We start from the raw sequence: 17,378 nt of genomic DNA, 5'->3' as shown, positions 1-17,378 counted from the left end.
TTCTTCAGGGAAAAAGCGATAGGGATGCTCGTCGGGAAATCCGAAAAATACCCCTAAAAATACCTGCACGGCCAAAAATTGCCACCCTAAAAAATACGCCAGAAGCATTAAAAATAACATTTCTAAGAGAAAAGCCTATTTTTCTCGGATACCCCCTAAAAAATAACTGAGGTCTGATTTTGACCCCTAAAAAATACGACGAGCATCCCTATCGTGTCGACATGGGAAGAACCTCCCCCGGGGCTTGAGGTTTTAAGTAAATAAAATGTTTGGTGGCGGCTAGCACCGCGCAGAACCGAGTTGTCAGAAGTACAAGTGAGCATAGCTCGTTTCATGCAAAGCTAAAGGGGAGGGTTTTCTCATGGCAACCACTTCGGGTTGAGGTGGTTTGATGAGTCTATTTTTGCAAACACAAGGCCATCTGGAGGGTTGGTGACTAAAAGCTACAGTAGCTGCATACGGTCACAGAGTGAACTTGAACTTTTTTGGGTATGGTGGTGTCTTTTAACAGGCATTATAAAGATAATTATTATAAAAAGATTTTTATAGTCATTTCAAAGATATATTGATGTTTTATTATGTATTATTACTATTAATATTATGTATTATTACTCTGCTGATCGAATGTTTATTAGAAAAATAGTAATTTTCACTCTTGTTGGTCAAATAATGGAGTAAAAAGTACTCTTTTCTGGGAGGTAATTTTAGCAGAGTAAGAGCTACTCCAACTATCTCAAGTGAAAAGAGTTATTTTTACTCCAGATGGTCAAGAAATGGAGTAAAAAAGTACTCCCTTGAGGGGGTAGGTTTTGAAGAGTAAAAACTACTCCAGCCATCTCGTGTTGAAAGAGTAGTTTTTACTCCAGCTGTATCTTTTTAGAGCAGTAACAAACCACTTCAAATGTATAAAATAAAGGGAGTTGTTTTTTTTTACTCTGAATTAGCTGAATTTAAAAAGAAAACAATAGTCTTATTATAGTTATATAAGACAAAAGATAAAAATAATAGTTTATCGCATTTATTGGTATTGAGACAAAAAACTCTACCTGACTAGGAGTTTCCTAAGATTTCCTAAGTTCGATCAAAACAACAAAATATGATTATAAACTTCCTAAAAATTCCTAGGATTTCATAGTATAAGCAGTAGACCAGTAAATCGGAATAATTTTGATAAGAAAATCTTAGGAAGAAGTATTCTACAATTTAGGAACTCTTAGGAAATTCTTAGGAAATCCTAAAAGAACATTTTCAATACAACAACAAGCCTCACCATACTTGCATATATTGTCAGCCATACTACAACAATAAGAAATGTAATCAAAGAATTCGCTCAGAATAATTAGTACTGCATTGAAAAGAAAGATAGGTAGGGTGATAATTGTATAAAATTCTTAGATCCGATTTGAACATTATAAAATAATATATATTGTTTCTAATAGAAATGCTACTTGAGATTACAAAAAAAAGGAGTCCCGCTGAATTTTTTAATTAAATGATTTGTCAAATTCATAATAACGTATTTTCCTTGGTGTTTCTAAATTACTCTAATTTTTCCAGTATTAACCCCTGAAGTAGGTGGAGTTTAAACGGCCATTTTGTAAAAAAAAAACGGGGGGTGGTTGAAATCATCCCTTTAGTTACCCATTTAGTAGGGGGAAATAACAAAATAGGGAGTAAAAATTGACTCCCATTTTGAGGGTGAATTGTACTCTTTTAATGGAGTAACTACAAGCAACCTAGTAAATTACTTCACTTAGCTACCCCTTAAAGTGGGTTAAATCTATTCCCATGAAAGAGTAGGAAAAAAAGGGAGTCACTTTGTACCTCAGTTTTTTACTTCCTTTTTTGAGTTAAAACTACTCTCTGAAACTAACAGTGTGCCATATTAGAATCACACAATTATTTGTTGTTTAATAGAAATATACATTCAAATGAAAGGCTTGCAAACTAGATATGTTTTGGGGTGTGTTGGGGCTTAACGGCCTTGCTCTCGTCTCTGCAAGGAGGATGACAGAAGGGTTGCACAAATACTTTATCGACCCTATACCGTCCTTCTTAATTTGAGCAGCATCACTACAGAATGCCTTTTAGTTAAATGAAATTCTTAACATTCGTACACTTTTTTCTAGAAGACGGGAAATTACATCTTATTGCGGTTTTCCTACACACAATACGATGACCCCCGATAATCGTAACCCTGGTAACTCGGGCCTTCCGCTAAAGGCGAACCAAAATCTGTCATATATGCTATCCTTGGATTTTCTTTTTTAGTTTAAGTTTTACCAAATGTAACTCCAATCTCCGATAACCCAATTTTCCGGTACCTCGAAATGATCTCTGCCTCTTTCCAACTAAACATTTTTCAAATAAGTTTGCCCTGATTAGTCGGACCTGAAAGGCAATTTACTGCAGTCGATACCTTTTTTGTTTCTTTTGTTACATTGCATAAACAAAACATTGTTCTTGCTTCTTCTGATTGGTTCACCACAAAAAATCACCCATAAAACAAGAAAGGCCATGTCTCAAGCAATTTGCTCAAAATCTTATATCAAAATCTACTATGTGTTCTGAGTGTGTATTTTTTGTATACAAAAAAAGATCCTAAGTGAAAAAGCAATGATAAGGGTTTTGCCGCAGGACAATGAAATTTTGCCTTGTTCTTGCATAGATGATTACTTCAAAGCATAATGCATAATGCATTTGCACTCCCAGTAACTGTTCCCCAAAACCTGTTCCTTTTTAGAACCAAAAAAAATAAAAAATACTAGTGTTCCGTTACAACATTTAATTTTGTTACAGTTACAGTTAAATGAGAGAAATTCTTTAGATTCTAAAAAAAATGTCTAGACCCTTCGCTACGCTGGCAAATCATTTATTACTCAGGGGTTTATTTCCTACTGTACGCATTGGCCAACCTCGTCTCAAGGGTCTTCTGGGTAATTTTCAATATGGCGTTTCACTGCTCCGTAGAAGGGACTGAGCACTAGTTGAAAACTGGCTATATTTTCGCACCATATAGGGCCATAGCAGGAGCCATAGCGGGGGGAGCGGGGTACTGGGTGCACGTGACAGCCCAATATGTTGAACAAAATAAGAAAATTACCAGTAGGGGCGTGGCTGTGCCCCCCCCCCCAAAAAAAAAATGTCTTTTTAATGTTCCTGTACGAGAGGACTGAGGGACTGAAATTTGAAAAAATCTAAAAATCTAGCTTGGTATCAATAGAATAGAATATCATTACATAATCAGATCGAATACTTTTGAATACTACTGAATTTATCAAATGGTTGTGTCCCACAGCACTATAATGGAAGATGTTTCTTGTTCTCGCTAGGGCAGACTCCTCTGAAAACAGGAGAAAGGAAAAACAGTTGGCGTAAGAAATTCCCCTTGTTTCAGTCTATCATATATCATAGTATTGTATTTATCTTGACAACTATAATTTAGCCGACATACGAGGACGGTAATTAACATTTTTTCCAAACTTTCCGATGAAAACCAACGTGCTCAATGGCAATCCACCTAATCGTTCTTTAGGTGCTACCACCTGTGGTAACTGGTCTGTTTTAATAATAATAAATATGAGAAACGTTTGGGCAGTTATAACTCTAAGCTGCCACTGATAAAGGGGTATACATATTACTGTAATATATTACTGTACAGGGGCAGGAACGATACTATCATCTTCATCCAAGCAGCGGCTCTGGATTACTAGTTGAGGACCGCAAATTGCCGGCTGAAAAGATAGAAATGAAAGGCGGTTGGACTATTATAAAGATAGGTCTTAATAAATCCCTATTTTGAACGGATTTGCTGAGGGGAGACATATTTGTGACTATCTCATAGTTTTGGCGAGTGCCCACTTATGACAGAATAAGACAGTCATTACAATCTTTATTTGAAGAGAAAACGAAACCATCACACACCTTTTGCTGATACCTGCATCCTTTTCCATCCCCCACTTCGAAAACACATACTATTCTCTTTGCCAGCCTTACTGTCAGTACTATTTTCCCAGATTCAATGTTTTTCGTCAATACACTCACCTTCGCAAATTTTTCGTTTATAGAACTCCGTGTTCCTCAGCAGGGAGTCGAAAGTAGCCTCAAAGTACAAGTCGGTGTTTTTCTCGGTCACAGCACTTAGCTCCCTGTAAGAAATGTTTCCTCCCACTCCGATCACTAGCACTCGGACACCAGCTGCTCTCAGGGGGCGCGCCGCCACATAAAGCGGTACAGCATCGCCGGCTGGGGTCTGCTTGCCTGCCGTTATCAAAACTAACACCTTGGTATACTTCTCTTGGTAACGCTTAGAAACGCCGAACATCTCACTAGCTGTTTGTAAGGCTTTATCGATGCGGTTCCTTTGACTGTAATATGGCAAGCTATAGAGAAAAGTATAAGTTTTAATGATTAATTATTTTCTCTGCGAGAATAGTGTAGCTTATTATGCCAAAGTAGATTTTCGTGCAGATGTCTATAGTGCGCATGATTATCAAAATCGTCACTTATAATTGAAACGTAATCGAATGACACAATGCATTGAGAATCCGTAGGGTGTTAGTTTGCAATTATCTCTTTGCTCATTGCACTCTTGGCATAATTATAACCAAAACCACCAAACTATCATCATCATCGCAGTCTCCGTCTTCGTCGTAATCATCATAAACATTTTTATCATGATGCTGCGAGCGCGGTGAATTAGTTTCAGGCCAGGTTTAGAAAAAAAGACTCTTTTTATTCGAGGTTGACGTTTTTAAGTTGGATTTGAAGCGCAGATAAGTATACATACATCAAATAATTGCGCTATAAAAATACAACAGAGTTCAATTCTATTTAGTCATGATGCAATGCAATATGTTATATGACCGAACTGCCCACTAATGGTCTGGAAGAGACGAACCTAAGATGCAATGCATTGTGTTAAAACCGACCTGTCTACTATGGTCTGGAAGAGACGAGCATCTCTGTAATACTCCATTTTCATCTCAATCAGCGAGGAGTCGCCGTACACTAAGACTCCAAACCGGTTCCCATAATTGGAGATATCCATATATGGGGCGACATTTCTGACAAAGACTTTTTGACGTTTGTAGTTTTCGATGCCTATATCGGCTGATGATGCCATGGCGAACCCAAGATCCATTCTATTCACACAGAAACGTCGCTCACCGATTGGACCTAAAAAGAAAAAAAATGCACTTATCCTACTCTTGACTGTTTTGTTAAAACAGAAAATGACTGTTTCGCCAAATACCAAACAGGTTAATTCCCCGCCTTTAAAATGTTTGAAAATACACGTTTATAAACCGTACGCAAAACTGCAAGGAATAGCAGCCTATTTCCATATTCACCAGGCCCATCACGCCCGATCATGATGGGAGATCCGTGATTCTTTTTAAAGAATAAATGACGTGAAAGATTCAGGAAAATCCCCCCTGATCGAAAGTTCATGCCCAGACGACGCACCCAAATGGGTTGTTAACGCGTTAAAAGTTATTTTTTACCTGTGATAGGAGGCAGCGTGAACACGGGTGGACGTCTTGTTGGCGCTGGTGTAGGTGGAACGTCTCTACGTCTAGTCACGGGTCTAGGCGGTTGCGTCAGAGGCGCAAATGTCCGGGGCGGGAATGTCAGGGGTGGTAATGTCGGGGGTCGCTGTGTCTGAGGTAGGCGTGGTCGGCTGGTGAATCGCGGTGGTGGTATTGTTGCTTGAGTCCTCTCACATGATAGTATAGCAATGCTGTTTGCTTTTCTCACGAGTTCATCAAAGCTATTTACAGTGTAAACATCACCGGGCGCGTCCACCATCAACCGCAGTTCCTTAGGGTCGACATAATGCCCTACACCCACCGCTAACACCCTGACCCCCTTTGAACGCAGCCTATCCGACGCAGTCCTCAGGTTCTCGGCGTCAGGGTCGGGCGTCTGTTTACCGTCAGTGAGAATAATAGCTATCTTAGGAATTCCATTACGAGCCCCTCTTCCTTCAGTAAACATGTCTTCCGCTGCTAGCTTGAGTGCACGATCGATACGCGTTCGTCCCAAGGTGTACGGGATACGATCGATAGCACGTCGGACCTGATCCATGTAGGGGTATTCTCCGAAGCGCATGTTGATAGTGGCGTAGTCGCTGTATGACATAACTGCCACGTGGGTCTTACCGGGAAGGACTGTGAACTTGCTACTCATCGACTTGACAAAATCTCGTTCTTTCTGGAAATCATACGGGCCGATGCTGCCAGATGCGTCCATGATGAAACCAAGGTCACTCTCGGAGAAGCATCTCTCTACGACGGATGAACAAAAGATTAGCAAATGATTGGTAAATTTAAATTATGAAAGTGGCGAATAGATTATAGACTCCAGTAGTGTTTATACAGTTGAACTAGCCTAAAGACTAGTTTTCAGCCATCTATACTCGAATAGCTCGAACTGACATTATTTATAATATATCTATTTTTAGGGTCATTAGACATGCGATCTAAATAAACAAATATTCGTATTATCAATAATCTATCTTGGTGTCAATAGACATGCAATTTAACTAGTTTTAAATATTTCAAACTACGAACCTATGATGCAGGCAAGAGGAGCGCAAAGTTGAGTTTCTATTCTCGGCCCAGTGCACTGCCGGCCTCCAAATGACGGTGGAGGATTGGAACAGCTTCTAGTACGAGCCTGCGATCCACCGCCACATGTCTTAGTGCATGGGCCCCACGAACTCCATGGTGTGTACTGCCCATCAACTAAAACAGAAAAGAAAACACTTTTAATGAAGTGTTGACTTATATTTCCTATTTTTAGAAGACCGCCAGAATAATACCAAAAGCAAAATCAAGTGATCCTGACTCACCAGCACAGTTCTGCACGTTACACACTTGTCTTGCTTCTCTAGGGCCCTGGCAAGAGCGGCCGCCATTTGCCGGTGAGGGATTGTTGCAAGCTCGTGTGCGTCTCTGGACTCCACCACCACAGCTCGCACTGCATGATGTCCACGGTGACCATAGCGACCATCCTCCATCAACTTTAACAAAAGATAACAGTGTCGTTAAAAAGCGTTTTTAGAAATATCCAACAAATGGATCTCATTTTTACATTCGTCTGTCCTATTATAATCCATAAAGTCAAATTGCGTGACTGTTGATCATGGCACACTATGACGTCATCTGTGAATTATCAGATGATATACCTACAAATATTAGATCTATTTGCTGTTTACAAAAAGGATGAATTGATATGAGTAAACAGCGCGCGCAATAACGCCAGACTTGCTTGAGTTGTCCTTGAGATGGATTTTTTTAAATATTCTCTTGATTACAACCACTCTAAATTCTTGGAATATGTATGGTCATACTCGCAATATTTCCCTACCTTCCTGCTGTTTGATCTGCTTACACGTGGCCACAGCGATCTGTTCCACCTTCCTGAGCAGATCATCGAAGTCCCGCGCTGTGAACAGATTCTCAGGCTCCACCATCAACAGCAACTCGTCCCGTCTAAAGTACGGGCCGACCCCTATACCCATTAGTCTGATGCCAGCTTCCTTGAGCGGGAGAACGGCCTCGTCAAGGGGTTTGGCGTCTGGATCCGGGGTCTGGACGCCATCGGTCAAGATTACCAGTACTTTAGGGAAGTTTCTTCTACCGGACGTAAAAAGCTTCTCACTCGCGAGTTTCAAGGCTTTGTCAATCCTAGTGCGACCGAAGGTGTAGGGAATAAAGTCTACGGCACTTTTAAAACCTTCCAGAGTCCTGTGTCTACCGAAAGGGATCTGTAGAGTCGCATAATCGCTGTACGTGATCACACCAGCCAAAGTGCCCTGAGTGCCGCCATTCCTGAACGTGAAAGATGACGCCAGCTCCTTGACAAATTCTCGTTCTTTCTTGAAGTCTTCGGGACCGATACTCGACGAGGCATCCATTATAAATCCAAGGTCGGCTTTATACGAACACTTGCTGACAACTGAAATCACAGGTGATTACAAGACAAGACAAAACCTCAGTTGTTCTAAACCAACATTACATGTAAAGACTTTTGGTCTGCACGGATAGCTCTGAACGTACGTGTGCGCGGCTCTTACCAAAAGCGTAAAAGCGTGCGCGCGTATGTGCGGCTCTTACCAAGAGCGTGTGCACATATGCGCGGCTCTTACGAAAAGCGTAAAAGCGTATGCGTGTATGCACGGCTTTTACCAAAAGCGTAAGAGCATGTGCGCGGCTCTTCTCAAAAGCGTGAAAGTGTATGGGCGTATGCGCGGCTTTTACCAAAAGCGTAAAAGCGTGTGCGCGTATTCGCGGCGCGCGGCTCTTACCAAAAGCGTAAAAGCGTGTGCGCGTATGCGCGGCGAGCGAATCTTACCAAAAGCGTAAAAGCGTGTGCGCGTATGTGCGGCTCTTACCAAAAGCGTGTGGGCGTATGCGGCGCGCGGCTCTTACCAAAAGCGTAAAAGCGTGTGCGCGTATGCATGGCTCTTACAAAAAGTGTGTGCGTGAATGCATCGATTTCTACGCAAAATTGACTGTCGCAGAATTGAACGTCACGCCTTACAAAAGACGGACTCAATGATAATACTAAAAGCATCAGAAAATGTTACCATCACAAGGTGGCGTCTTGCACTGGCGGGCTTGTTCTGAGAGACCAGCGCACGGACTACCGTCACTAGTCGGGGGAGGGCTGTCACACACCCGGCGACGGAACTGCGTCCCGGCTCGTCCGCATGCCTGCTCGCTACACGCGCTCCAGCTGCTCCAAGGGCCCCACCCGCCATCAACTGTGGGGGAAAGAAGCATACAGATTATAAGTGTTGGGCGATGATATGTGATGTAGGGTGATCTGAGGTGTAGTGGTGGGTGGTGAGTGTGTGTGTAGAATGATGTTATGTGCTATGTGCTATGCGCGCGTAAGGGAAGTGCTAGGGTGATGTGATGTTCAGTTTGTGGCAGGGTGATGTGAGTTGATCGGAGGGGGTAGGGGTGGGGTTACCAGTTATAGAATTTCTGGTACATCGGTATTATCCATCTTTTCAAGTTGGAATTACCAGCTTGTTCACCCCCCTCTCCTAGAGTCAAAATCTGACAGTGTGTAGGGTGGTGTGAGTTTTCGTGTTGAATTATCAGCTTTGTTCACCACCCCCTAGGGTCAGGATCAGGTAGTGTGTAGGGTAATATAGGTTAACGTAGATGAGAAGTATGGTATTGTGATGTGATGAAATGTAGGGTGATCTAAAGGGTATTGTGTCGTAGGGGGCCGCATGGCGATGAGTGTAATGTTGATTCGAGTTCGTAAATATGACATACCCGTTCTTTGCTTGATATCCGCACATGTACGTATAGATATCTCAGCCGCTTTACGTAGCAAATCATCAAAGTCCTTGGCATAAAACAAATCCGCTTCGCTTTCAACCAATAACCTTAGCTCACTTGGTTTGACATACGGCCCCACGCCCACAGCAAACAGCTTAACACCCTTCTTCCTTAGCGGTATTACAGCCTGATCTAGCGGGACGGCGTCTGGGTCCGGTGTCTGTACTCCGTCCGTAAGTATCACCATAAGCTTAGGAACACCACGCCCGCCATTCTGGGTAAAAAGATCCGACGCGGCGAGTTTGAGCGCCTTGTCTATGCGCGTACGTCCATGGGTGTAGCGAACACGATCCACGGCTTGACGGAAGCCGTCCGCAGTGAAGTGGCCGAGGGGAATCACAATCTTGGCCTCGTCGCTGTAGGTGATGACGCCGGTAAGAGTCTCGTCTAGCGCGTAAGATGACGCCAGCGACTTGACGAAGTCTCTCTCCTTCTGGAAGTCTTCCTCGCCAATGCTCCGGGAAGCGTCCATTAGGAAACCCAAGTCTGCTTTGTAGACGCATTGCGGGGCTATAATGGGTGCTGAGGGGAAAACAAGCATATGCTCAAGAGAACAGCTCTACTTATTGACCTTTTCTCTACTCGTCCACTCTTTCTATGCGGGTTCAAAGGCTTTGGTGCATTTATAGGATCTTTCACTCACGTTTCACGTTTCACACACTTTACGCCCAGTGCGCGCCGGATCACTCTCACTAAGCCCACTGCATAACCTAAATAATAATAAGATAGATAGGCCAAAGAGATATATGGTACCAGAGTTCTTTAATCCTACGTAATAAAATACGAGTGGGGAGGAGGTAAACGGAGATGAGGGTGGAAAATAGCCTAAACTGTTATAAATCACGGCTTAAAAGGAACCAGGTCAATCTTTGACAACAACTTAAAGAAGTTGGCGTTATTACAGATATATTCGGTAAACAAATTAAAGATAATATTCGATACACGAACATTTAGTCTGGTTTGCCCGTGGTGTAGGCAACAGTGATACCAAAGAAATATCTGATTGTCTTATACTCTATCAGCTCGAGCAAAAATGCAATAAAATGAATTGACTGAGGACTGGCGTGACTTGGATGGAGGACGACTCTACAGAGGTTCTGTTTATATAAACTTAATCTGGAGCAAAAAAAAAAAAGCTGTAAATGGAGTGCTATTTTATTTTTCACATCGTAAGGAATTTAAATTCTTCACCGCGTCGTCTGGCTCCAGACTATGACCTGGCCAAGTGCTTATGACCAATCAAGTATAGGATTTGTTCAGATGAAATATAAGGCGTATCTGCTTTATATAGACACGAACACGCCATGACCCTAATAAACCGCACACAAATATTCTTAAATATAAGAGACCATATGGTACTAAAAGATGCCATATGATCAGTTGTTTAGGCCCTTTGTGGCGAAATTTTTTAAGGGCGAAAGTTTTTAAGGGCGAAAGTTTTTAAGGGCGAAAGTTTTTAAGGGCGAAAGTTTTTAAGGGCGAAAGTTTTTAAGGGCGAAAGTTTTTAAGTACTCCCAGTGGGTTTGAGCTGACTGGGGAAGAATCAAAGGTCAAGTTTTATTGCGTTTAAATTCAGAAAATGTTCGAAGATTCAGGCGCTCACTTAAACCCAAGTGATAGCAGGGTTATCAAGCAGTGAGGTACTGACGGTCATTGCCTTCTTAGTTCTAGGGGGGCTTAAGCAAAAGAAAGCTGACCTTCGAAATTCGAGCAGAAGAAAGCTGATTATAACACATTTTCCTGAAGGGCATGTAATAAGGCTCAGTTAAATATCTTGATTTTGGATACTTACGGCGTTGAGATAATTCCTGATCATTTTACACGTTTCTCAACCCTCTCCCAATGGGAACTAGTGGTTTTCCTACCCCTCTTCCAAAGTGTACCACAGTGGTTTCCCCACCCCTCTCTTAAAGTGCACCACAGTGGCTCCCCCACCCCTCCCCCAAAGTGTACCACAGTGGTTTCCCCACCCCTCTCCCAAAGTGCACCACAGTGGTTTCCTCACCCCTCTCCCAAAGTATACCACAGTGGTTTCCCCACCCCTCCCCCAAAGTGTACCAAAGTGGCTTCCCCACCCCTCTCCCAAAGTGTACCCAGTAGCTTCCCCACCCCTCACCCAAAGTGTACCAAAGTGGCTTCCCCACCCCTCTCCCAAAGTGTACCACAGTGGCTTCCCCACCCCTCTCCCAATGGGTACCCAAGTGCTTCCCCAGACCTCTCCCAATGGGTACCCGAGTGCTTCCCCAGCCTTCTCTCAGCGGATACTCAAGTGGCTACACAAACTTTTACTAATACACAAGTGGCTTCCCGGCCCTCCCCTGGTAGGTGCCTAAATGGACTTTCGCACCTCCTGCAATGGTTACCCAAGTGGTTTCCCCACCCCTCTCCCAATGGGTACGCAAGTAGCTTCCCCACCCCCTCCCTCCCGTGGATACTTACGCGGTGTAGGAATGACCCTTTTACACGTTCCTCGTGCAATTGTCTTGACGAGCGTGAGAAGATTGTCGAAGTCAGACGCCTCATAAATGTCACTGTCTCGCTGAACGAGTTGCTGGAGTTCCTCGCGTTTGTAGTACGCGCCGACTCCGATGGCAAACACGTGTATTTTAGCGTCATGGAGCGGCCGCACCGCCACATCTAGAGGCGTGGCATCGGGATCTGGCGTCTGCTGGCCATCTGGAATAGACATCTAGAGGGATTACCTCCTGCCCACACGTACTCTACGCCAAGGGCTATTCAATATACTTGATTAGGGAATAGTCCCGTTGTAGTAGATCGTGCTATCAGAAAGTGGAAATACTTAATGATCACGTAAAACCTAAGCCCGAAAACATTCGATATTATTTCAAGCTTTTTTATAATATTCGATTTTCACCACAAGATCTCCTAGTTATATTTACCCCTCCACCTTCCCACGGGATCTACCTACCAGTTAGAACCACCGCAATTTTGGATTTTCCCGGGCGTGCACCTCTTTCAGCTGAAAAGACTTCGTTATAAGCAAGTTTTAGTGCCTTATCAATTCTTGTTCTCTTTTCTAGGTAGGGCAGTCTGTCCACAGCATCGTTAAAGCTCTCGATGCTTGAGTGTTGTCCTAAGTTTGACTCGATCTGTGCATGGTCACTATATATCATGAGAGCCGCATGGGTTCCCTGTGGTGACACTGTGAAGCTTGAAGCGAGCTGCTTTACAAAGCTCTTTTCTTTGATATAATCCTCAGTCCCTATGCTGCCCGACGAGTCCATCATAAACAGTATGTCCACGTCCTCGCGGCATTTCTCTAGATCTAAGATACGAAACAATTGTTATCCAACAGCAACATTCAATGGTCGTTAAATGACTTAGTCTCAGTTGATCATACTTTAATATTTTAATAAAATGCTGTGTGGCTTTCAAGCACATAAGTATACTTGCGATTGCTTTTAGGAAAAGCGTTTCCCATTCTAGCCCCCCCCCCCCCCCCCCCCCATGCAAACACAGGTCGAAGCAGGCCTCGAAATATTGGGGGCACAATACAGAAATATTAAGAAAACATTGGGGGGGCACGTGCCCCCACTGCCCCACCCCCTAGAATTGGCTGAGGGAGTGGTGGGGTGGTGCGCGATCATAGGTATCATATGGAAAAAGCATCGTATTTGAAGATTCCTTAAAAGAAGTGACCCACTTTTTGGCCTTCAAGGGGGGTGTAAGCGCGTGTAGTCTAGTGGTATCATTATTTACCTGTGCTGTATGAGACACGTTTGGAACAGAAAACATTTTGTTTACAAAGCAAAACAGACACTGTTGTTCTTTTATCACCGCGCGCTCAAAAAAAGCTATTTTTCTTGTAGATGTATTTGTATTAGTCATTTCTCAAACATCTCAGCAATTCCACTTGACCTAATTGTCTAACCCCCCAGCGAATCAACGTCACTCTGCATAACCGTCTATTCTAGAAGTACGGCCATTCGTATGATACTTTATCTCATATTTTGGATAATGTCCGAAGTATTCACCGTATTTTTTAGTGCTAAGAAAGGGCCCCTCCGAACCTCTCTTTAGACACTAGACACTATTTAGACACTATTCCCGTAGTGTCCCGAAGCGTTTGTGAACTCCGCTAGAACTGCTTTTGTTCATGTAATGTGTACGATCGGGGGAAGTGTTCATACTGGATCCTTGTTCGGCAGGAGGCAAAAGCCGCTAAGGGGTGAAATGTTGGGAATTAGATATTTTAAAAGGTCTCCAGCTGCAGAGTGACCATCTCCTGTGATTGGTCCTGCTGTTAATATACACATCTCCCAGGATGTGTGTTGAACTCAAGTGCGTACATTCACCACGGCCATAAGCCTCGTATAGAAAACGATTTAGCTCAGTGTTGAGGAGACTCAAATCCACTCCTTTTATTCTATGATACAAAATGTTTATTTTAGCATTTTAGTATCAAGTAAATAGCTATCAGAATCTATATGAAAAATGCTTGACAAATTTGGCAAACTGGTTATTTTATTTTTATTGTTAATGTTATTGTATCTAACAATGCTAGCTGTCCACGGGGATTTAGATTCAACATGTCAAATAAAGACAAACACTTCACAATATCACTTATCAGCACCCGTATCAAATCAAATAAAATCAGATCAATTTTTCGCACATTAAGGCGACCACATTGAACCGACCCTCTACAGTAGTGGTTCGTCTGGTGTTGATTAAGTACGTCTGGGTTACACATACAGAAGCTTCCAGCTGGGACAGAAGCATCATCGTGTCGGCTTCCCCAAAAAGCCACAATCCTCCCACAGCTATACAAGTAGTCGCTCACAATACACAGAGAAAGAAATAACCGCGTAAGGCTAGAGAAGGCGCAGTCCTTAACATTCAAGACACCACTAAAGTGAACGAATTACAGAGCTACATACCAAAAGCTTTGGAAGTGGCATATCTGCTGAAGCCAGGCCTATTAGGCATTTAGCAATGCCGCCTTAGGGTATTTAGCAAATATACCACACAGAAACAAAATGTCGCATGTAACAACACAAAAAATCGACTATTTTGGCCGACATACACAGGGCAATAATGAATGATAGCAACGCAACATATTTTCGTCCGGTTATTTACAGGAGACGTAAAACCCAGTGCAATGCTGCATTAGAAATCCCACCACAATTTACCATTTTTAATTATGCAATAATTTAAGATATGAGAACAAACACTAGACACAGCGGGGTTTTCCAGTTTTAAATGACTACCACAAGTATGCAGCGATTTACTGCATAATAGAGCAAAAAGTAGTAGCCAATACCGCACGTGCAACCCTTGACGCCCCTTTTAATCACATACATAGCCCTTAGGGATGCGCGAAAAAAACACAAAGGTCACTTCCACAGAACGGTAACCTCGTAAGGTGTACATTAACGATAGTGCCGGACTAATGAGCTAAAAACAAAATGAGCTCTTGTCGCAATCATGACACAGGGCGTCAAGGACATTAAATTAAATGTGTTTATATTTCCCTGTGCAAGAGAGCTTGATTGTTTTTGCAAACAACTTGAAGACTTGCTTGTGTCAATGGATTAACTTGTCACGGCGCGCGCAGTAGTAACAAAAGACGTTTGTGCATGTAGTTCACGCACCAGTCGCGGCGTGAATGAAAACCAGACGCTCATAGAGCGAGGTAAATTTGCGAACACAAGGTAGTCCCCACTCAGAGATAAGCCTGTGCGTATGGTAATTAACCCTATCGTCACCCAAGCCTGCACGACTGGCCTGGGATTCACTAAAACTCCTTAATCTACTTGTCTTGCAGGCCTCGTCTCGCGAACGAAGAGAATAGAAACCTTTAAAAAGAGAGTGCTTGAAGAGCTAGTACTTGAAAGGAAAATCAGTAGAGCCGGAAAGAGCACTGGTCCCAAACTTTGTAATACTCGAAACATGTCATAACGTGCATTCAAGCAGAGTCAGAAATTCCATAGAACAGTGCATCATCATTCAGCTACACCAGATTTATTCCTCTGTTGTTCCCGTTCTCTCAATAAGCTGTTCTCCGCTAATCATTTGATGTTATCAAGGTTTGGTGATTCACGACATCTTTTCAATCTGTTTGTACACGAGCCGTCTCCTCGAGTTCTAGTTTGTTATTGTAACGGCTATCAATTAATTAGTGTCATTTTTACCTTAACCAAATAAAAAAGGGAACATGACCGCTGTTAGGTACACTGTTATTGCAGTATGATACAAACTGTATTAATTTGCCTAGCGGATGTTGTTAGTTATGTTGGAAGGGCCGGGGACTCGGGGTCGCAGTTCGCTCAGCACGCATGGAATATATGCTTCTTGAATAGTCAAACTAGCGAGTGTCCAGTAACTTTACATGTCACATAGGACTTTCTTTAATCGTGAGATTATAGCGTAACGTTATAGCGGATTAGAAATTGCCTTAATGATTGTGCAGGTATTCGAAATCGGCTACGCCTCGGAATGTTTTGGCGGGCGAGACTTCAATCAATCGAGTGCTAGAATACAACCAATTTGTCACGCGAAATTAATCCACTCTTGCTGCCTACGCAATAGCACAACAGGAAATAACAACAACATTTAAAAAAACACAATTAACTTCTATACAGCATATCAACCAAGAAAATATTCAAAAGACCTGTGTGGTTAACATGTTAACTTAAGTCAGTGCTGTTGTTTATCAATTATCTCGATTCCTGGCCTGGTCTCTTACCTTGGGCCGTGGCTAAAATAGCTAATCCCGCGAGTACAACAAGGAATAAATGCCTTGAAGCCATGATTCATCCACTCTACTGAAAACAGTCCGAGGTTTCCGCGGAACCACGTACTTTTAAAGAAATACGTTGACGTCTGCAGTTAAAATGGACCAAAATAGGGAAACCTGATCAAGTTTTGGACAGTATTGGCGAGCGACCGACTTGTTATATGACTGTAATGTTATTAACTGCGTAAGACACAGACCTGCTTTACTGAGCTCCGCGTAGGTACATTTGATATGCGTAGTCTACCCGCACGATTCGTCCGGGAATCGTTTTAGACGATTCGTATGTGAATTTTTCTCCCTTCCCCTCCCCCCGTGGGTATGGTAGTGGTAGTATGAGGGATAGGCGTAATCTCATATTACAGCCCCGCGCGTGAGACAGCCATCGAGGGAGTATGTCGACCTCGCGAACCCTCCAAGTAGATATAGCTTTCCTCGCCTCATTATGGCATCTTAAAAATTATTGGTCCATGGTAAGAGTCGATCAGAATGACGAAAATGCAGGGCATGTCGATGTCAACTACAATAGTCTCACCGTTTCATAAAACAAACAATCAAAATAGTTGGATTTTACCAGATATCGTTCATGGATTGACTTGATCAAGAAAAATCTGCTCGCATGCTCGCGCTTTTTTTTTTTTCCGCCGTGTTCGCATTGTATTTTTCGATGTGCTCGCTGCTCGATTTATTCAACAACTAAACATGCTCGGTCTCGCATAAAAAACGGGGCCTTGTATCTTAATACCCCAACAGGCACCGTGGAGGGGTGGGGTGGGGGTTAGTGCGCAGTCATAGGTACCATATTGAAAAAGGATTCATAAGAACTCCTTTTTTTTTTGGGGGGGGGGGGGGGGGACCTATGGGATACCTAGAGTATCAACCTATGGGATACATAAATACATGATAAAAATTCTTTTCTATGCTAATGTCGATCAACCACCCATTTGTTGTTGTTGTTTATAATTGAAAATACAGCGGTTTATTCGCAAGATAGATTCAAAATATTAATCTACGAATGAAGTCTGATTTGTTTTTAACGATATTTGTTTGAAAATATATTGGTTACTTGCTTGAATTAGATTTTTTATCAGATTTCTCTGATAAAAATCTGACCATCCCAGAAAAAACAAAAAGGGAATGTTTTATGCCTTTGCGGTATCTCCACGGGACGTTTATTGTTGGATTTGGCTACATACTAGAGTGATCTGGCTTATGCTTTTCACTTTTGTCTACAAATAGCACGTCCATTGAGAACCGAAAGT

The 17,378-nt window shown here is 42.6% G+C and overlaps 1 protein-coding gene and 1 long non-coding RNA gene across 6 annotated transcripts; one reads left to right on the top strand and one right to left on the bottom strand.

Moving 5' to 3' along the window:
• Nucleotides 1-1,817: 1,817 nt before the first annotated feature.
• Nucleotides 1,818-16,457, bottom strand: LOC5504566. 5 transcript variants are annotated; one of them, XM_032372894.2, is made up of 13 exons: nucleotides 16,069-16,457; nucleotides 12,292-12,648; nucleotides 11,802-12,038; nucleotides 9,297-9,884; nucleotides 8,594-8,770; nucleotides 7,372-7,962; nucleotides 6,854-7,024; nucleotides 6,573-6,746; nucleotides 5,505-6,287; nucleotides 4,932-5,178; nucleotides 4,045-4,382; nucleotides 3,655-3,734; nucleotides 1,818-3,343 (listed from the first exon to the last, which is right to left on the bottom strand). In XM_032372894.2, exons 1-12 carry the CDS (start codon nucleotides 16,130-16,132, stop codon nucleotides 3,685-3,687), a joined length of 3,777 nt encoding a protein of 1,258 aa, XP_032228785.2. In that variant the 5' UTR covers nucleotides 16,133-16,457; the 3' UTR covers nucleotides 1,818-3,343; nucleotides 3,655-3,684. The 5 variants fall into 5 exon arrangements, with proteins under 5 accessions (XP_032228785.2, XP_032228784.2, XP_032228783.2 ...); XM_032372893.2 differs by having other exon boundaries at nucleotides 3,660-3,734; XM_032372892.2 differs by having other exon boundaries at nucleotides 1,818-3,734; nucleotides 16,069-16,205; nucleotides 16,317-16,454.
• LOC116612237 lies at nucleotides 14,882-15,541 on the top strand. Its single transcript, XR_004293851.2, has 2 exons — nucleotides 14,882-15,068; nucleotides 15,148-15,541. It is a non-coding gene; the product is annotated as an uncharacterized LOC116612237 (long non-coding RNA).
• Nucleotides 16,458-17,378: the final 921 nt, after the last annotated feature.

This window comes from Nematostella vectensis, chromosome 2 (assembly GCF_932526225.1).
Source record: "Nematostella vectensis chromosome 2, jaNemVect1.1, whole genome shotgun sequence".
In the NCBI taxonomy this organism is placed as follows: Eukaryota; Metazoa; Cnidaria; class Anthozoa; order Actiniaria; family Edwardsiidae; genus Nematostella; species Nematostella vectensis.
This window is presented reverse-complemented; position numbering and strand designations above follow the sequence as displayed.

Excerpts from the sequence above, each read along its gene's own strand:
- LOC5504566 (XM_032372894.2), bottom strand. The coding sequence starts at position 16,132 with ATGGCTTCAAGGCATTTATTCCTTGTTGTACTCGCGGGATTAGCTATT. Across the intron at positions 6,747-6,853 it reads TAACGTGCAGAACTGTGCTG|TTGATGGGCAGTACACACCA; the intron begins GTGAGTCAGGAT and ends TTTCTGTTTTAG. Across the intron at positions 6,288-6,572 it reads TCCTCTTGCCTGCATCATAG|AGAGATGCTTCTCCGAGAGT; the intron begins GTTCGTAGTTTG and ends CATCCGTCGTAG.